General features: G+C 34.2%; 1 protein-coding gene across 21 annotated transcripts in view; it reads right to left on the reverse strand.

The window, feature by feature from the left end:
• The window catches only part of KMT2C (lysine methyltransferase 2C), a 447,454-nt gene that overhangs the window by 82,406 nt on the left and 342,437 nt on the right, over window positions 1-22,611 (reverse strand). For all 21 annotated transcript variants that reach the window (XM_077150489.1, XM_077150472.1, XM_077150479.1 and 18 more), the window contains 8 exons: window positions 20,907-21,088; window positions 20,490-20,654; window positions 19,416-19,525; window positions 18,826-18,891; window positions 17,743-17,955; window positions 10,882-11,010; window positions 4,274-4,393; window positions 942-1,072 (listed from right to left, as the gene is read on the reverse strand). In XM_077150489.1, the coding sequence (XP_077006604.1) occupies window positions 942-1,072; window positions 4,274-4,393; window positions 10,882-11,010; window positions 17,743-17,955; window positions 18,826-18,891; window positions 19,416-19,525; window positions 20,490-20,654; window positions 20,907-21,088 (1,116 nt within the window). The remainder of the gene's footprint in view (window positions 1-941; window positions 1,073-4,273; window positions 4,394-10,881; window positions 11,011-17,742; window positions 17,956-18,825; window positions 18,892-19,415; window positions 19,526-20,489; window positions 20,655-20,906; window positions 21,089-22,611) is intronic.

Below are 22,611 nucleotides of genomic sequence, written 5' to 3' on the forward strand. Positions count from 1 at the left end.
TACTAAAAAGAAAACTGAGGAACTTGCATGTTAACTGAAAAGAAGTATATTTTAAAATCAATTAACCAAGTAATTGAGCTGGAAAATGAAGGTGAAAAATAAATACAACTGAAGTAATAGAAGAGGTATTTAGACAGGTTATAGTGCTGTGGGAGGGACAGATCAGATGAACAGTCATGGAAATTAGGATGGACATTCAATGGCAGTCTGTTTCGATGTAATTTTTACACATGAAGAAAGTGGCTCAGGAAGGATGAATAACTTGTTTAGGGATCTAGAATTAGCTCATGGCAAATTCAGATGTTTAATCCCAGTCCTATCATTAACATAGTATCTTTCAAATATATCATATGTCCTTGAATTCACCTGTGACTTAATGCCCAAGTAGAAAGAATTCTATTTTCATATATTATCGTCTTGTCTATCAAATGAACTTTTTATATTGAGATATTTTTCTGAAGTAAATTTTGGACAACAAAAGGAATTCTGCTTAAATCTTTGGTTCACCAGGTCCCTAAAAGCAGAATTATTAGGCTATAACTTCGGCCGCTAAAAAGACGTCTTTATGCATAGGTAAAAGGAAATTTCAGTAGGACTTGGGGTTAGGAAGTACATGGGTTTGACTGGTTTGGAGGTTTTCCCATCCCAACTGTCCTTCACATATAACTATGGCTTCTCATTAAGTCGTATAGAATACTCAGAATGTACAGTTGGGATAAAAAGAACAATTGAATTAAAAACTTTGTAGAAAGGATCAAAGCCCAAAAAAAGGTAACATTTTTTTTATGGCCCCTGGAAAGTAAAAATGGCATTTATGACAACTAAAAAACAACAAGTAAAGCATTAACAAAAACAACAGAAGTATTTTTCAAAATTCAATATATTACTTTACATTTCCTTAATTAACTAACTATAAAATATAATGTAAAGCAAAATATTACTTGTAAATAGGCAGGGAACGTTTCTTCAAGCTTGTTTTTCCTTTTACGGTATCTCTTCTTTATTTTTTCAGTACTTTCAGTAACAGAAACAGATTCATCAACTAAAGTATCTGGTATCTGCTCATTCCACCCTAAAATTAGTCATAAATATGTATTATTAAAAATTTTTAGGCAAATTCATCAAAGGTAATTTTATAACTTATCAACATAAACACAGTTCTATAAAAACAAACAAGCTTTTTCAGAAAAACTTTTCACAGAAAGATTATATTTTAAATATCATAAAATACTAGCATATGATTCGTATTGTCTTCCTTTATCAGTAAATCCTTACATAGTGTGCTGGTTTTAAACTGTTGCATACCCCAGAAAAGCCATGCTCTTTAATGCTCATTCAATAATGCAGGGTAGGATCTTTTTTACTGTTTCCATGGAGATGTGAGCCACCTAACTGTGGGTAGTAACTTTTGCTAAGATGGTTTCCATGGACATGTGTCTCTACCTATTCAAGGTGGGCTGACTGGAGCCCTTTAACAGGGTACCATTTTGGAAAGTGTAGACAGAGACCTTTGGAGATCCAGAAGGAAATCGTCCCCCCAGGGAAGCCTTATGAAAAGAGGAGGGAAAGTTAGCAGAGGTCTCTATGTGCCTCCCAGCTGAGAGAGAAACACCCGTTTCATCTGTCTTTTCTTTGTAATTAAGGTATCTTTTCCTGGTTGCCTTAATTTCAACATTATCTGGGCCTTAGAACCGTAAACTTGCAATTTAATAAATTCCTTTTTAAAAAGTCATCCAACTTCTGATATATTGCATTTAGAAGAGCAGAAATTTTTTTAATTCAATAATTTGTGAAAGATTAAAAACATAAAAATACTCAGTGCTCATGAATTTGAGGATACTGCTACTTATTATGCACTACTGAAAGGAATTTAGCAGGTACAACCTTTTTATACTGTATACTGGAAACAACTTACAAAAGTCTTTTAAAACGCATTTGTCCTTCAGTGCAGCAATTCCCACTTCAGGAATTTATTACACATTAGATATTTTAGTATGTATATATTGTGATAATAAATATATACCTATGAATATAAAAAATGCAACTTAAAATGAGAGAAATGGAAATAAAACAAAACTTTGGCCTATAAAATTGGAAAAGAACACGTATACTACTTAAAGCAGATGAATGAGCAATCAAATCAATACTCTCATGTACTTAATTATATTCAAATGACACATCTCTTCTGAAACTCAAGGCAGGCATGTCTGTTGCCAGACTACCTAAGACTAACTCTTCTTCAGAACAACTAAAAATACTGGATAAACTTTTTTTTCCCCATAATATTTTTTAAATGCATTTAAGTGACCTAAAGAAAGTAAAGAATCCCCAGAGACCAAAAGACAAGATAAAGCAGGAACCAAAGAAGTGAAGAAAATAACTAAAACTGTCTGAAATTTACTGTAATCTGGTGACACTGAACTCTTGTTTTCAGGGCCTTGTGAGGTAACTTGCATAAAGGTTGGACTCTGTCAGACTCCATATCTGGAGTTGGTTTAACAAGAAATATGCCCCATTTTCTTTCCCAACATCCATCCACTTGCCTTCCCTTACCCCTCCCTAACACTAACAGCAAAGAAAAGTGTTTGTCATGAATTTGTTGGGTAGAAGGCAAAAATGAAAATCTTCCCTGAGAATTCAAAGATTCAACATAGTCCTAAAGCAATAAATATGAATTCACATAAATTGGGAGGACAAAAATCTTCAACCTAAGAATATAGCTTAAAGCAGTCCTGAACTGGTAGTACCCTATGCTCCTGGCACTGATAAAAGCAAACCTTAGCTAAAAGAACCCACCTTTAAGTTAGTCCTCAAAAAACTCAAACAGAGACTGTTCCAAAGAATATATGTTCACAGTAAAAAAAAATAAGTGAAAATAACAAATACATATCTATATCTACGTACCTACCTCATAAAACATACAATAAAATAAATGAAGCACTAGAATGACAGAACAAGCAGATACAAACGATATAATCAGACATGCAAAGATTTCAGATATTTTATATTCTATATCAATTACATCCTTGAAAAAATAAAAAGACTGAAAATATAAGTAAGGAAGAAGTTGCAAAAAAAAAAACAAAACTAGAAAGCATTAAGAAGTATCAAAAAGGCAGAAGATGAAAAAATTGCATATGAAATTAAAAACTAAATGGAAAAGTTTGGATGAGCTACAGACGAAGGAAAAAAGTACTGAATTAAGAGATTTTTAGAAGTTATTTACAGGCCAGAACAAAGAGAAAACTATGGAAAAAACAAAAAACAGATTCACTGAATAAATAAAATCTCTTAACTGGGGCACATTTTTTTTAATCCATAGTAAGTGATACAAGAAACATCTTGAAAACCATGACAATACTTACTTCTTAAAATATATGTTTCTAAAGCACTATATAATTTTGTTAAAAATTTTTGTAGTACTGTTATTTTCAACTACACAGACTACAAATTTCAAATTTAATGCTAAAGCAAGGAAAGTAAAGACCTTTTGTGAGATGACCAAAAGTTCTCTGCGAAACTAACTGATTATATTATCTAAATGTTTATATTTAGTATAGGAAAAAGGGGAACCTAAAAAAAGCTCCCATGATGGAATATTATGCAGCTGTAAGAAAGAATAAAAAGTCATGAAGCACATAACAATGTGGATGGACCTTGAGGACATTATGCTGAGTGAGATTAGCGAAAAACAAAAGGACAAATACTATATGGTTTCACTGATATGAACTAACATTAATGAATGAACTTGGAGAATTTCAGTTAAGAACAGAGGTCATCAGGAGTTAGAAACAGGGTAGATATTGGGCAATTGGAGCTGAAGGGATATACAACAGGACTGATTGCAAAAATTCAGAAATGGATAGCACAATACTACCTGCTTATAGCACAATAATGTAAATACACTGAATGAAGCTGAATGCGAAAAGGATAGAGGGAGGAGGGCTGGGGGCACATATGAAACCAGAAGGAAAGATAGGCAATAAAGACTGAGATGGCATAAAATCTAGGAATACCTATAGTGTACAATGATAGTGATTAAATGTACAAATTAAAAAATGTTTTGCATGAGGAGGAAAAAAACAACTACTGAATTTAAAATATATCCTTACCAAAGTTCACTTCTGTATTTCCAGATAGGAACTCTATATGTACTCAAATCTTTTGATCAAGAAGCAACAGTAAGGCTGTGACTACAGTATTATTTAGGATAGCTCTTTCCAATCAATATCATGACAAAATGGTTTAAAGTTAAACAAAAAAAGTTTCATACCATCATCTCTGCTAGGTAACTGTTCAGAAATAGAGCCTGAGGAATCTTTTCTGATCACAGATCTTTTGGTTTTTCCTTGCCCAGTTCTACTTCTTTGCCGTACCATAAATCCACCAATACCTATCCAAACAAAGAAACCAGTTTAACCAAAATATTACTAATTTCTCCCTACATTTTCACTGTAAATAGAGACACATTGCTTAGCCTTAAATAATGAGGCATTTTCCAAAATCCAAAATCTGGGCTAATTTAAATCAATAGTCTCATGTTTGTGCAAAACAGTAGAATTTGGAAATAAGTAAAAAAACAACTTAGAGGCATTAATATTTTATCAACTACAAAACAAGAATTAAAATTCATTAGAGTACAGGAAGACTGCATGCATTTCCTCTTTTAGAAATAGTAAAAATTAGACAGTAAACTATGCTCGTTTATTGATATAACAAATAGCAGTAAAACAAATTATCATTCAAATTATTTATACATTAGCTGAGAGAGAAAAGACATAAGATATAAACAAAGCCAGATGATTCAAACACTCTTTAATTAATATGACTTTACGGGACTGTGTTTAGTTATCCCATATTATCAAGGCATTCAGACAGGAAATACATAAGAGCTCTGTGGTCAAGAGCATAGAATCTGATCTAGACTGCTTAGCTTCACAGCATAGCTAATAACTAACTTAGGAAAAGTTATTTCACTTCTCAGTGCCTCAGCTCCCTAACTGCTAAAATGAGAATAATATATTAATACCTCATCATGAACCTGTTATGAGGATAAATGAATATACATAAAGTTATCAGAATAGAAACCCGGCACACAGTCAATACAAAAGCTTTCACAATTGTGACACAGTTATCTAACAAACTACTTTATGACCAAAGGGACCCCTCCCTCAATTAGGGGGATAACGGTCATATAAGGCAGAAAAAAAACCATTACATAAGTTCCTAGAAGGAATTTACAATTTGGACACTATCTGAAAATGTATGAGCAATTTCAAGATGATAATTAGGAAAAAACAAAGTTGTTTTCATAAAATGATTTAGATGAAACCAATTTTACATCCTTACAGACATGGCTCACATGTAGGAACGATTATCTTTAATGTTCTAGCAGAATACCAATGAAATTAGAAAGTTCTTCCTTACATTAAAATAAATCTAGACAAGAAAAAATTGAATTTAGGTCACTCTTGCCAATAAAACATAAGCAACTGGAAGAATAAAGATTATACTGATTCAACTTAACACCTCATTGATTGGTAAACTGGCAGTTCGGAATATCTGGCTAAGGCCCTCTTCTCAATGAAACGGTGAACTATACAGTGATTTCCTAAATGTGTATCAATCTAAATGACACCAATCAAAACTTCATCTTTGGCTTGTTAATATTTTTCATCAATTTTCCCAATGCTAATCATATAAAGCAATAAAGTCAGTATTTTCATAACAAAACTACCAAATATTAATAAACTATCTAAAGAAAGCCTACAAGTTCTATATAGAGAGCACCTGAATAATTAATTTCAACATGGCAAACAAAATTTGTCAAGTGGGACAGCACTTCTCTAATCTCTAAAACAGAGAGAAAAAGATGAGTGTGTTTAATCTACCACAGTATTAACTGGATTATAAATTTGAGGAGAGATAATAAGGCTGTCTTGTTAACCTTCAAACTGCACACTTACTGGCACTCCTATAATACTGCTGATATTAGTTTTTAAAAACACGCTTATATCAAAACCAAATGCAGAAAATGAAAAGAATTATTGAATTTACCCATCAATGAGAAATAAGTAAATGGCTTTAAAAGTCTAAGTATAAATAAAAAGCAGTTGAGCAAAGCATTTAACAAAATGGATCACATCTGAGTCAATACATTATATGATATATTATAAAGTTTAACAAGCTCAGATTAAGGAATTTATCAGCTAAAATGCATATTCAATCAATTCAGTTCTTTTTAAAATACTATATTTCATATGATTAATTATAATTAGAATTCTAAATATTTTTTTCTTAAACAATAAAAGTTTTGGTTAGAGCATTAGAGAGCAGATGCCTAACCAAAGACATTTGAAGATGCAAGAGGAATGCTCCCTCCCCCACCAGCAGAAACCAGAATGACCCATAAGAGTTGAGAGAGCCATTTTGAAACCAACCCGAGAGGGCCAACAGGCATCACCATGCGCCTTCCCATGTGACCGAGGAACCCGGATGCTGCCTTTCCTCTGAGAAGTTATGTTTTTGTTGATGCCTTAATTTGGACATTTTCACAGCCTTAGAATTATAATTTGTAAGTTAATAAATCCCTTTAAAAAAAGCCAATCTGGGGTCAAGATGGCGGCTTAACAACGTGCGTGTTTTAGTTCGTTCTCCAGAACAACTGCTAAATAACCAGAAACAGTACAGAACAGCTCCTGTGGCCACGTCAGTGACCAGACACACAGCGTACCCCAGTCTGGACCAGCTGGACCAGCTGCGAGCACCCCCCAAAATCGTGAGTTCCCAAAGCTGCGGTGGCCAGCACCCTTCCCCCACAGGCCGCTTCCCAGAGGGGAAAGGAAAGGACTTTATCAGCAGCAGTGACTGGGCACAATCAAACGCCAATTGTGGAGCTAATTAACAAATTCTGACTACTAAAAATAGGCCCCCAGCTTAGGTGAACCCGATCAAAGCGGAGGTTGCTCATTTTTGCCCCGGCACCAAGGGGGCAGGACTGACAGAAAATGGGAGAAAAAAAAGAAGGAAACAGGTTTTTGTGGCTGTGTATCTACAAAGGCTTGAGTGCCTCGGGATACAGCGGCACCAGGCTGCAACTGCCCCAGGCATAGGCAGAAGTGAGCTCTTTTGGGGGCTTATCTGGAGCCTGTGCCTTCCCCAGGGGAGGGTTGAAGGCCCACCCAGGTGGAATCCCTCCATCAAGGAATTCAGAAACCAGGGCTTGGTAATTTGAAGCCATTAAAACCAGCCTACAACCTCTCCTCTGTCTCCAACAAACCCCCGGCCAAAGTTAAAGGTACCGCATCATCTTATGCTGGTGGGACCTGCAGTCAGACAAGCGCCACATACTGGGCAGGATAAGAAAAACAGAGTCCAGAGACTTAACAGGAAAGTCTTTCAATCTGCTGGGTCTCATGCTCAGGGAAAACCGACGCAGGTGACTCTTTTCTCCTGATAGGAGGCCAGTTTGGTCTGGGAAAATTTGGCTGGGGTCTATAATATCTAAGCAGACCCTCCTAAGTGTGTGTGGGGGAAAGGTACCACACACACTTAGGGCAAGAAACAAGAAAACAAGAACTGAAAAATTCTCCTCTGTTAAACAAAACTTAAGCTAAAGGTTCATATAAAGCTGAACAGAATGTCAAAGAACAGATAGACAACAAATGCATCCAGCAAGAAAACCCTAGATAAAAGAAGTGAAAGCAATCTCCAGAATAAACTAATTAAGGTAATTAAATGCCTAGACACCAGCAAAAAAAACAAATCACACTAAGGAAATTGAAGATATGGCCCAGTCAAAGGAACAAACCAACAATTCAAATGACATACAGGAGCTGAAACAACTAATTCAGAATATACAAACAGACATGGAAAACCTCATCAAAAACCAAATCAATGAATTGAGGGAGGATATAAAAAAGGCAAGGAAGGAACAAAAAGAAGAAACTGAAAGTCTGAAAAAACAAATCACAGAACTTATGGGAATGAAAGACACAGTAGAAGAGATGAAAAAAACAATGGAAACCTACAATGGTAGATTTCGAGAGGCAGAACATAGGATTAATGAACCGGAGGACAGAACATCTGAAATCCAACAAGAAACAGAAAGTATAGGGAAAAAAATGGAAAAATATGAGCAGGGACTCAGGGAACTGAAAGACAATATGAAGCGCATGAATATACCTGTTGTGGGTGTCCCAGAAGGAGAAGAGAATGGAAAAGGAGGAGAAAAACTAATGGAGGAAATTATCACTGAAAATTTCCCAACTCTTATGAAAGACTTAAAATTACAGATCCAAGAAGTGCAGCGTACCCCAAAGAGAAAAGATTCAAATAGACATACTCCAACACATTTAATAATCAGAATGTCCAAGGTCAAAGAGAAAGAGAGGATCTTGAAAGCAGCAAGAGAAAAGCAATCCATCACATACAAGGGAAGCCCAATAAGACTATGGGCAGATCTCTCAGCAGAAACCATGGAGGCGAGAAGACAGTGGGATAATATATTTAAATTATTAAAAGAGAAAAGCTGCCAACCAACAATTCTATATCCAGCAAAATTGTTCTTCAAAAATGAGGGAGATATGAAAACATTTTCAGACAAAAAATCACTGAGAGAATTTGTGACCAAGAGACCAGCTCTGAAAGAAATACTAAAGGGAACACTAGAGACAGATATGAAGACAGAAGAGAGAGGTGTGGAGAAGAGGGTAGAAAGGAAGACTATGAGTAAAGGTAAAAGGAAGGAAAATTAGATATGACATATAAAATCCAGAAGGCAAAATAGTAGAAGAAAGTACTACCCATACAGTAATAACACTGAATGTTAATGGATTAAACTCTCCAATCAAAAGACATAGTCTGGCAGAATGGATTAAAAAACAGGACCCATGTATATGCTGTCTCTACTCAAAGGTCACGAGGCCAAGGACACAAATGGACATTTACATGTTTATAGCAGCATTATTAACAATTACCAAGTGATGGAAGCAGCCAAAATGTCCATCAACAGACAGTTGACTAAACAAACCGTGACATTTACATAAGATGGAATATTATGCAGCTGTAAGACAGAATAAAGTTATGAAGTATGTAACAACATGAATGGACCTTAAGGACATTATGCTGAGTGTGATTAGCCAGAAACAAAAGGACAAATACTGTATGGTCTCACTGACATGAACTGACGTTAGTGAATAAACGTAGAATATTTCCTTGGTAACAGAGACCATCAGGATATAGAAATAAGGTGAGATATTGGGTGATTGGAGCTGAAGGGATACAGATTGTGCAACAGGACTGAATATAAAATCTCAGATATGGACAGCACAATACTACCTAACAGTAATGTAATTATGTTAAAACACTGAATGAACCTGCATGTGAGAATGATAGAGGGAGGAGGACTGGGGACATAAATGAAATCAGAAAGAAAGATAGATGGTAAAGATCGAGATGGTATAATCTAGGAATGCCTAGAGTGTATAATAATAGTGAAATGTACAATGTACAAATTTAAGAAATGTTTTTGCCTGAGGAAGAACAAAGGAATGTCATTAGTGCAGGGTGTTGAAAATAGATGATAATTAATACTTTAAAATGTCACCTTATGTGTGAGACTAAAGCAAAAAATGTTTATTTGTTATAAAATTTATATTTTGACTAGAGCATTTCCTAATATAACTCATGTAGATAGTTTGATTGAATGTCATAAGTACTTGGAATCTCAGGTAGCACATGAGATTTTGTTGGTTTGTCCAGAGTGATGCCCCGATGAATCCCAGAGTGATTTGATCAGTGACTGGAAAAGTATTTGCAAGCCCCCTTTGGAGAATGGTGAGAGTGGGGAGAAATTCAACTTCCCCAAGTTGAGTTCTTGATATTCTCACAAGCAGTGTGGACAACCAAAGCTATGGGCTGAGCCCCCAGTCTTGGGGTTTGTTCATATGAAACTTAACCCCACAAAGGATAGGTCAAGTCTACTTAAAATTTAGGCCTAAGAGTCACCCCTAAGAGAGCCTCTTTTGTTGCTCAGATGTGGCCTCTCTCTCCAGCCAACATGACGAGCAGTCTCACCACCCTCCCATTCTCTGCATGGGACATGACTCCCAGGGGTGTGGACCTTCCTGGCAACGTGGGACAAAGATCCTGGAATGAGCTGAGACTCAGCATCAAGGGACTGAGAAAAACCCTAAAATGAGCTGAGAATTAACATCAAGGGATTGAGAGAACCTTCTCGACCAAAGGCGGAAGAGTGAAATGAGACTAAGGGTCAATGGCTGAGAGATTCCAACCAGAGTGGAGAGGTTATCCTGGAGGTTATTCTTATGCACTAAGTAGATATCACCTTGTTGTTCAAGATGTAGCGGAGAGGCTGGAGGGAACTGCCTGAAAATGTAGAGCTGTGTTCCAGTAGTCATGTTTCTTGAAGATGATTGAATAATGATATAGCTGTCACAATGTGACTCTGTGATTGTGAAAACCTTGTGTCTGATACTCCTTTTATCTACCTTGTCAACAAATGAGTAGAACATATGGAATAAAAATAAATAATAGGGGGAACAAATGCTAAAATAAATTTAGTTTGAAATGCTAGTGATCAGTGAAAGCGAGGGGTAAGGGGTATGGTATGTATAATCTTTTTTTCTCTGTTATCGTTTTATTTCTTTTTCTGTTGTCTTTTTATTTCTTTTTCTAAATTGATGCAAATGTTCTAAGAAATGATGAATATGCAACTATGTGATGATATTAAGAATTACCGATTGTATATGTAGAATGGAATGATCTCTTAATATTTTGTTTGTTAATTTTTTTAATTAATAAAAAAAGTTAAAAAAAAAAAGTTTTGGTTATATTAAAATATCCAGTTCAGGCCTATACCTGGTCTGTATGGCTTCCTTTTTCTTTTTTTGACACCCTCTGTTCCTTCTACTCCCTTAGTTTCATCATCCACAGCTTCCCGCTCAGGACTAGATTCTGATTTTCCATCACAATCCATAAGTTCTCCTTCTGGAAAAAAGTAAATGTACAGAAAAAAATTGGAAAAACGTATTAAACATAATCTCTATACAATAGTGAAATAAAAAAGCAAAGTGGTCACTGAGCTATTCTAATGGTGCATCCCAGTAGGTAGGGAAAGTATACAAAGATTTAAAAGACTTCAATGATTTTTAGAAATCATACTGTTTAGTACAGTGTTCTCAGGAAACGAAACATAAGAATTAGGGAAGAGGAAAACACATGCACAGCTTAAAAAAACCATTATAAATCAATGCGCACTTAAAAAACCATTTCCTTGCTTTTAATTATGTCTAGAGACCCAGGCCTAGAACTCTTTTCTGAACTCCAACTGTGGTTGTAATTAGATCTTATCAAGGTACTGAAAACGATATATCCAAAATTAAACTCCTAATTTAAGATAAATCTTCTCCTTTTATAGGTGTTACTATAATTACTAAGTCACTGAAATCTACCCTAGAGAAATAAGAACTCTAGGAGACAGTCTTGATAATTCCTAATACCTTTTCTTCCCGCAAGTATCTCCCAGAATCATTTTATTTCTTTCCACTACCATCTCACTCCACTCTCCCAGAGGGTTTACTTCAATACCCTCTTTTTCCCTTCCTTCCAGGCTTATCCCTCTCTAATTCAGTTCTTTAAGTTGCAGCCTAAATGAGCTTTCTATAAATATGTATCAAAAGGTATTCTCAGAGTCCTCAAAATAAAGTTCAAGTTTTAAGGTCCCTCGTAATAATCTTTTTGTAAATTCTGCAATTTTATATCACTCCAACCACAGTGAACTATATTTAGTTTCCTGAATGCCTCAAGCTTGTGATTCTACCTCCCCAATCTCTGCCTTCTACTTACTTATCTTTCAAGATTTGTTCTAACCATTGCTTTCTTAGAGAATTCCTCATATCTCTAAGTTATATGTTCATATACAAATGTTATGCTTTGTCTCAACTGGTTCTTTAACATGTTTCCCTGAGAGACTATATTCTCCATGAGAACAGCACTAAGACTTTATTGACAGCTGCATCCTGAGCATGATAACTAATAGATGTTCAATAAATATTTCACCAAATGAAGTACAAAATGAAATTAAGTATTGCCTACAAGAGCTGAGTCCTTAAAGAATAATATTTAACACTACGGTAATCAAACTTTTATACATATATGATACTGGAGAACAAATTTATCAAATACATTTTAAGATTAAATTAAGTCTTTTATTCATTATTCTAAATATTATATACAATGTATTTCTTTAATAAAATCAACATCATCCTGTTGTAAATATTAGATCCATATTGGAGGCCAATTCTATAACAATCTGAAAACTGTTCTATATGACTATTACTAAGCCAGGGAAACAAATATTTACTTATCACACACCAAAGACGATAAAATACTAATCGATTATGTTCAAATAAACCCACATAAAAATTAATGACAGGGAGGGTACACGGGTGGTTCAGTGGTAGAATGCTCATCTTTCATGCGGGAGACCTGGGTTCAATTCCCAGACTACCACCACCCTCAAAAAAATTAATGACAAAGAATTATGAGTTAGGATGGTAGAATAATTGTCCAAATACCCTACCCAAAACACAGTGAAACAATCTATTTTTAAAAGATTCACCTACACAGACAGAAAACAAAAAAGAAAAAAAAGCCATCATTATAGAACAGGAAAGCAGAAAGGTGAATGATAACTGACTTAGCAAATGTAAATTCTCAGCTCAGAGTGCAAAGAACTGAGAAAAAAATCCAACTTGACACAATCTTCAAAAGGGTGAAAAACTGGCGGAACCAGGTGCCTCTGGAAATGGGCAGGAAAAAGCTAAAAGAAGAACTTTCTTTATATGAACTAAAATAGTAATATTTCCTAGATCTACTTGCCAACTTCACAACATTGAGGCAGCTGTCCCCACTCATAAAACAAAGGACTTTTGGAAGAATCCAGAAAACAACAAAGTGTGGGCAATGTACTGAAAATAGAGGGATCAAGTGAGTATAGGCATGCTAAATGCTGATACCTTCATCTCTGATCCTCTTTCCCCATTAAACACCCAAAGCCAACAGCTAGACCTCTATACTGCAAGCAAAATACTTGAAAAGATTCTTCTGGGAAACCCAACCAGTTCAAGGGAAACATTTAAAGATACTGACAACTAGGGGACTTTCCAAATGATCACCACAGATTAACTCACAGCAAAGCTTAGTATCAACAAGTACTATCTACATAATCTAACCTTCCGGACCAAATTTTTAATCACTAAATTTTTTTTAATATGACAAAATTACCAGGTTATTTATCATATCTTCACTTCAGTTCTTTACTTTTAATCATGCATGGGCAATCAAGGATTAACTAATAAGCCTATTAACACAAAAAATAGGAGACCTGAGCAAACATAAAACACAAGTTGGAGTTAGAGTACAATGCACAAAGAAAACATTTTAAAAAAATTTTAAATCTTCAGATAGAAAAGATAAAACATCTACAAAGTCACCACTGATACCACGAAAATGAACAAAGCAAGAAAAGAAAGCTCTTGAAAATTAATACACGATATCTGAAATTTAAGAAAAATTCAGAAGAGTAAAAAAATCTGTGTTTAGTAAAGGAAAATGACAGGAGTTGAAAAAGAGGAGAGAAAAGACAGAGGACCAGTTGAGTAGGAGTATGAAGAAAGAAAAGAGAAAACTGAGGGAATGAATTATCAATGATACATTTCAAGAATTTTTCATGGCACTGAAAGTGATAAGATGCAAGGCTGAAAGCAATCACAGAGAGCCTGAAAAAAAGAGATGGAAAAATATCTAACGGATCAATGACATCAAAATGCTGAACATAAAGAATATTTCCAACCTGGAAAAGATGAATTAAGTAGGAAGGTAAAATAAAGACAATATGAGAAGTGAATAATTTCCCCTAAATTTACCTCACATCCATTCTCTCTTGGGAGTCTGCAGAAGAATATGTTCTACCAAAATGAAGAAGCAAAACAAGAGAAAAAAACATAGAAATCACAGAAAACAGATGAAGCACAGGAGAACAGAGGATATTCTCTAAAATGATGGTAAAAAGGTTATCTCAAAGTTGAAAATCATGTTTAAAAATTGTGATGTAAGTGAATAAAGAAGTATTTGCAAATTCCCCTTGGGGAGCTGGGGAGAAAGGAGGAAATATTCAATTTACTCATTTGGATAATTTCTGATATTCTTGCAAGTAGTAGGGACAACCAAATCAGTAGACCAAGCCGTCAATCTTGGGGTTCACCCCTATGAAACTTACTCCTCCAAAGGATGGGCTAAGTCTGCTTTGAATTATGCCTAAGAGTCAAACCCAGAGAATCTCTTTTGTTGCTCAGATGTGGCCTCTTTCTCTAAGCCAACTCAGAAGGTGAACTCACTGCCCTTCCCAGCTATATGGACATAACTCTCAAGGGTGTAACTCTCCCTGGCAATGTAGGGCAGAACTCCTGGGATTTGCAGGGACCTGGAATCATGGGACTGAGAAAGCTTTATTGACCAAAAGGATGAACATAAAAATGAGATAAAGTTTCAGTTTAGCTGAGAAATTTCAAATAGACTGGAGACATTTATCCTGGAGGTTTTTCTTATGCATTATACAGATATCCCTTTTAGTTGTTGGTGTATTAGAATGACTGCAGAGAAGTATCTGAAACTGTTGAGCTGTGTTCTGGTAGCCTTGATTCTTGAAGACGACTGTATAAAGATATAACGTTTACAATGTGACTGTGTCATTACGAAAACCTTGTGTCTGATGCTCCTTTTGTCCAGGGTATGGACAGATAAGTAAAGGGATATGGATAAAAAATAAATAATAGGGAGGATAAGGGGTAAGACAAATTGGGTAGATGGAAATACTACAGGTCAATGAGAGAGAGAGCAGTAAGGAGTAAGGGATGTATGAATTTTCTCTTTTTTATTTCTTTTACTTGGAGTGATGTGAATGTTCTAAAAATGATCATGGTGATGAACGCACAACTATATGATGATATTGTGAGCCACTGATTATACACTATGTATATGGACTGTATGTGTGTGAAGATCTGTCAATAAAAATACTTAAAAAAAAAAAACTGTGGCCTAAGATGGCACAGAAACAAGTATACCAGAGTACTTTTTCCTCAAAACAGTACAGACAGAAAGCCAATGGAGCCACTTTTATTGATGACACTACTCATACTGATATCAGTGAGCCCAAATGTTGGAATAAAAGGTATTAAGTGGTTTGTAAAGTGGCCCTAACACAACTAGTGTCACCAACAGATAAATTCTCTCTTAGCCAACATTCTGAAAGGGGCATTCTGATTCCCACCACCAGTACTGAAGGTAAATATATCATATTGACCAAATATGAAATGTTCATAAATTCATACTTGTGTATAGATAATCTCTGCAAGGCAACATGGTAACTATGGTTCTCTCTGGGAAGGGGAACTGGATGGCTGGGAGGGAGACTAACTTTTTTGTTGTTTTGAACCCTTTGTATTTTTTTATCTCATGTGCAAATTTTATCTCTTAAAAATAAAATTACTTTACTCACCAAAAATAGTGATAAATGTCTATAGCCTTTAAAATGACTTCATCATAAAAGTAAAACTACAACCCATATACTAGGAGAAAGTATTTGGAAAACACATATCTGATAAAGGTTTATTATCTAGAATATATAAAGAAATCCTGAAATTTCACGTAAAAAGGACAAATAACCCAATTAAAAAGTGGGAAAAAGACTTGAATAGACAAGTCTCCAAAGAAAATATACAAATGTCCAGAAAGTACATGAAAAGATACTCAGTATCATTAGCTGCCAAGGAAACGCAAATTAAAAACACAAGATACCAACCATTTCAACCCTCTAAAATGGTTACCATTGGGGAAAAAGAAAAACAGAAAATTACAAATGTTGGAGAGAATACAAGAAATACAATCCCTCAATCACTGCCTGTGGAAATGTAAAATTATGCAGCAACTGCAGAAGATACTTGGCAGCTTCTCAGAAAGTACAGAATTATCATATGACCAGGAAATTACACTTCTAGATAAATACCGAAAAGAACTGAAAGCAAGAATCCAAGCAGATACTTGTACACCAATGTTAATAGTGACATTATTCATAATTGCCAAAAGACAGAAGTAAAGGAAATGCCCATCAACCAATGAATGGGTAAAGAAAATAAGGTACATGCATATAATGGAGTATTATTCATCTGAAGAAAGGAATGAAGTTCTAATACTTGCAAGAACATGGATTAACTCTGAATAAATCATTCTGAGTGAAAAAGCCATTCACAAAAAGACAAATATTGTATGATCTCACTGATATGAAATAATTAGAATAGAATATTCATAGAGTCAGAAACGAGAATATAGGCTATCAGGGGATGGCATGGTAATAGGGAATAGGAAGATAAGGATTAAAATGCACAGAGTTCTATTTGGAACAACAGAAATTTTTTGATAATGGATGCGATGATGATAGCATAAGATTGTGAATGTAATTTATTGCACTAAATGTGATTAAATAGGGAAATGTTAGGTTGTATCTGTGGTAATATAATACATAATAAATAATATAACAAAAAATTCTAAAAAACCCGTGGAACTGTACTATACAAACACGGACTAGATAGTACAATTATAAAAATGTGCTTTCATCAGTTGTAACAAAGGTATCATGCCAAAGCAAGATGTTAATAAAAGGGTGGTGTATGGGAATCCTGTATTTTAATCATGACTATTCTGCAAACCTACAACTTCTCTAATATATAAAATGTTAGCTCCATCAGCAGAGAATTTTATTTGTTTTGTTTACTGGTATGATCCCCAATATCTAGCATTCAGTAGGAATTCAAATATTGTTGAATGATAAAATGTCATGGAACAAAAATAATAGTTTATTTCTATATCAGGTGAAAAGAAATAAGACACTAAAACAAAACGGGCCTACAGAAATCTTTGAGGATAAGCAAAGAATCTTACTACTAATATTATTTATCTCAAGAATTCAACTAAAAAAAATGATATTTATTTTGATTATGAAAAAATTTCTTGAATCATTTCATATGACTTTATACTTGAAGATTAATAATGGTTTTTACAATTCAGGAACATATAGATTAAGTTCTATTTTAATTTAGTTAGGTTTATTTCCAAATCAAATTGAGTACTACTTATGCAAAATACTTTTCTCTACTTCTTGCACCAATAATGATTTTACCTTCATTACCTTTTATTTCAAAAACAGCATGAGATTACATGAAACTTATAATCCTTTAAACTAGTAAAACCCCTTTAATCTTTAACAGCAAAATAAATTTTGAAATCTTTTATAACACCCTAGTGTCGGAATTGGGAAATTTCAATTCTGATAAACTTGGTATCAAGATCACAGCATCTGAAAAGGTTTATGCTGATATCTAACAAACCACAGCATGCCCTCTGAATTTCCCCACCTGTGATCCTTAAAGATATGGTGCTCCTGGAGATTTCTGTAAGGTAGGTCTGTTCTAAGAGGATACATGAAAGGAAGGGAACCTGAAAAGGCAAGGTCCAAGAAGACTATTCACTTAGAAAGGACAATTGTTACATCAAAGGTTATCTAACTCAGTATAATTTACTCTTAGATAAACCATAAATATTTTAAAAGCTATTATATGCTTTAATTCTTACAAACATACTCCATGGAAAATAAATTAGTATTACCTCTACTATCATCCATTTCACCATCCCTTGAATGTTCTGATTGGATGTCTGGAGGGGTCTGAAGGACAGCCACACTATTCTGATTTATAATCTTCAATTTCAACTTTGGTTTTGACCGTTTTCTTCTTGGAACTGTAACCGTGAGGCTCTGTAATTGAGTCATCCCTGATTCAGTCAAACACACACCATCCTGTGTGTAGGTCTTGGGTGGATCTAAAAATTATAGAATCCCAAGTATGCAAAATTAAACTTTCATTTTAAAGAACTAATAAATTGATTATCATTCAAAAACACCCGTATCAAGGGAATAAATTTTATAAAGCAGTTACTTATGAAATGCACAAATAATTAACTTGTTGCTCGATTAAAACTAACTCTAATTGGGCAAACTGTCTGGATGACAGGGAGAAATGTTGTTTATTTTAAAAAATACCTTCTTGGTATTCTATTTTCATGTATTAATATAGAACTGAAGATAAAAGCAGTGCTTCGGCTATTCTACTATTTCCCTTTCCCTAAAGTCTCTTTTCAAACTAAAAGATGAAAAGTAAGAATACTTCAGAACCTCATTTGGAAACCAAAGTATCGACATAGTTACAATGGGGAAGAGAGAGTAACTAAGTAGGAACCCTGAGGATTTTATTTTCAAATGTTCAAAAATGCTGTTCATTAGAACAATTTCTATGCTATCTGAATGCTTCTGCATAAGATAATGTCAAATACAAGCAGGCAAAAGAATGATTGCTTACTAAGGGTATTACAAGAGATACTAAAGGAATCTGTATGTTTGCCAACAAGATTTTATTTTTTGCCAACTGATAAAGCACATTAATACAGCAATGAAACCAAAGCAAGTATGGCATTACTGAATATTCAGAGAGCTGTTATTTTTGTAGCAAATTTTTTTTGAAATTAGGATATTTAGTATATCAATTATAGAAATAATAATTACCAACATTACAGAATTTGGACTGAAGACCCACATAATTAAGACAGGTTCTATGTACATGTGACATAGTTACATATGGATTAAGCACTTACAGGCTTTTTGCAAATCATAAAGTTCAACATTTCAGATTTTACCTAGCTCTTTTACTTTTGTGACAATTTGTGCTACAAGTGATGATTCACAGCAGTCTGAGGAAGGCACTAAAATGGAAAAAAAAAAATCAAGTAATTTTTTTCTGAAAAAGTAGTATGTTTGTAAAGATTTACATATGATTAAAATTTCTATTTCTGTATCCATTTTATTAAAACAAATGCTTCAACACTAAATATGGTTAAGAGCTGTCATTAAAACAATAAAAACTAAACAGAGAAAGATGGTGAAGGATATAAGCAACTCAGCAAAATGTGGCAAAGATAAAGAATCTGTGTATTGGATCTGTACATACTGCTAATAAAAACAAATCATGTACCTTGAAAGCAAAATTCTATTTTATATCTAAAATGTATTAAAAATAAAATAAAATGTATGCTTCATTTAGTTGCTTTATTTAAGTAAATTGTTAGTTAATTTATAACACACTATAACTTATTTTTCTTAAAATACTTATCAACAAAACAAGTTACACAAAAAGAATTAGAATTAAGCCCACTCATTGGTTATAACAGTAAGCTGGAAGTGAGTTGTCCAAGGGCACATGGACTCACTGTTTAAATTATTCTCTTACCATTTGATGTAGGCATATAGGGTCTGCACATGCTACAATCAAAACCAATGTCTGCTACATTTTCCACTTCCTCCTCAGTATTTAAGTTTTGACAAACTGCATGCATCCATCTAAAAAGACCATATTTGTATATTAAAAAAAAAAAAGGAATATACCAAGAACCATTTTCTTTTAAAAACGGCAACAGGAGTTGACAGTCTTCAAACAAAGCCCTTAAGACTCAGATCTCCCATTTAGCCCATCTTACCCCTTTCTCCTAACTAACCCCATAGATTCATGAAAAACTTTCAGAGAGCTGAGAAGAAGAAAAGAAAAAGGAGTAAGTAAAAGTACTAGAAAAGAAGCAAAAATAAGAATGGGACAACTGTTTTATGGTCTTATATTGACTACATCAAAGACAACAAGGAAGATAGTTAAGATAAGTAGAAAGGTACTTAGAAGATTGTAAATGGTGTAGTACTCATGTATTTCACATGGTGCATTTATATCAGGGCATATATAATTCATTTAAGTGATGATAAGTGGTAACTGGAAAATAAAGCTTAGAAGTTGCCTTACATTGGAATAGAGTTGGGAGAGTCCCAAGAATCCTGTACTACTAATGAAATTAATAGCCTTAATATTATATAGACAGTGCTTGACTGCTAACAAAGCACAGTATTACACCACTGAAACTGAAGAAAACAATCTCAAAATTGAAGTGGCACATATACTACTTAGGAAGGGTGAAAGCTGATATCTAGTAAAAGTTAGAGTGGCTTAAAGAAAACAGAATATTTGAGATCCCATTTGGAATTCAATAAAAGGTTCAGAAAGTATCAACAGAAAAATGCATATATGCAGGCAATAATTCTATATCAAATTTCAAGGGATTCATAACCCTTCAAAAGCCTCAGATTAAAAATCTTTGGTCTGGAACTGAGAATTCAAAACAGGAGATCATTTCTGTAAGTTTTTAACTGACTAAAAACCTAGAAAGCAAAATGTTTTATTCCTTAAACCTATGCAGGAAACTTATTTTCTAATTCCTTTAGAGGGAAAACGTTAGTAAAAGATGAAAAAACAACACAATACCTATCACATTGTCTACATTGCAGAATAAGATCTTCTTCTCTGTAGTTTCGATAGCAGATCGGGCAGGAAGATAAGCTTGCACAAGGAGCACACTGTGTGTAATTGTTTTGCCATTCACATCTCAGACCTGGAGATGTTGCTCCACAGTGTCTACACCAAACACACCTGAAATCCAAACCCCCCACACAAGTCTTAATTTTATTTACTTATTTAGTTATTGTATTTCAAGAAGTCATTATAGAACAGAATAGGGGAAATTATTTAAAAAGCAGATTTGCAATTTTTTCTGATTAGTGATCTATCATAGTAAACATGTATTATACAATTAAACAGAGGTGTCTAATTTTTCCAGACTAAACTGATGTGGGAAGTTCTGAACTTGAAAGACTAAAAACAGAAATGTAAATCCTAGAGTACCATTTGCACTTCCAGCCTCCTTTGGGAACTGTCTGCAATGGAGGATCTAGGCAGTAGGTGTGATAACTTATGTCACAATCATCACAAAGAAGCAGTCTTCCTGGATCAGTAGCCTTCCCACAGGCCTCACATACAGTGCATTCAAGACACCTCCAACCTTTGCTAAGAACAACTTTAGTGATCTGTAAAAGAAACAACCAATCCATGTGATTTATACATTAAAGTAAACTTTATTTTGCATAATCAAATACACTGCATAAATGAATATGGCGCTTATGTATATAAAAAGTTAAAGTGAGGCAAGCTGCTAACAATTAAAGAACACCTACAATGGGTACCATAAGAGATGGACACTTTCACCTACTTTAAGAATCCATCTATTAAGCAGAAAAATAGAAAATGTATAAATTTTAATGCTTTTTTTTCTTAAGTCCACATAACTACTTTATATTGTGGATTTTGCATCCAGTTTATCGTTAAGGTGACTGGAGTTTAAAGAAATACAACTGCCTTATTACTGTTGATGTAGATTTGACAATACATTGACATGGTCTCTACCTACATTTCCTTGAATTTCATATTTCTATAATGTGTGTTCATGGCACAAACTTGTATATTAAAATCAGTATGAACAATAATGAAAATAATGGAAATAAAATTAAGGTAAAACATGAGTTTTCACGAACACTTTATAATCTTGGAGAACTTTAGGCTATGAAGGTAGGACTTAGGAAGTTCACCTTCACTCCTCTGTTTACTCTCCTCTGCCCCTAGGGTCGAAGTTAGTAGAAAAATTTATACTGCCTGATAAATTCTTCAAAGCAGACACAACATGTAATATTAAGAACTTAGAATCAACTTCCACATCATAGTAAATACAATATAACTGAGATCCTGAAGAATAAGACAGCCTAAAAGATATCTACAGGAAAAATAGTTAAACACAAACAACTATCAGAATGGTATCACACCTCCCAACTTCAGATGTTAGACAGTAGAATAATAGCTTTTCTCCTCTACAGGATAATACTTTTAAGTAAAATTCTTACCCTAGCTACATGAGTAATTAAATGTGAAAGTAGAATACCTGTGTAGACACACAAGTACTCAAAGTTCAGCTCCTAGATTCTAATGAAGTAATTCAGAGATATACGGAATACAATGAGGATCTATACCAATAAGAAGGAAGACATGAAATCCAGGGAGCAGTGATTAAAGCTGAGTAATAGACCTAGAAATTACTGGCACAGACTAGAGTAAGGAAATAGAGAGTGTAAGAAAGGGTTAGGTTTCTTCCCAGAAAAACAGGAACTTGACAAAATAATCTGATATGATGGCATTTCCATATTAAGCAAAAACAAATAAATAGAAATGGAGAGTGCATGGGTGGTTCAGTGGTAGAATCTTCACTTTCCATGAAGGAGACCAGATTCAATTCCCAGATCATACACCACCACCACATACACCACCACTATACACAATCCATGATGAATCTACCTAACAAAAAAAGCAATGGAGAATCATTAAAGATTATTTTCTTTTGCTTACTAAAAAGTCCATAAAAAATATACTATTTAGTTATACAGTGACTACTTAACCAATACTGTTTATTAATTAAACTACATGCAGTAACACTGGTAGGATGTTATATTGGTAAAGTAGGAAGTATATTTTAAGAGCTAAATCAGCATTTATCCATAGCAGT

The sequence above is a fragment of the Tamandua tetradactyla genome, chromosome 1 (genome assembly GCF_023851605.1).
Source record: "Tamandua tetradactyla isolate mTamTet1 chromosome 1, mTamTet1.pri, whole genome shotgun sequence".
NCBI classification, from domain to species: domain Eukaryota; kingdom Metazoa; phylum Chordata; class Mammalia; order Pilosa; family Myrmecophagidae; genus Tamandua; species Tamandua tetradactyla.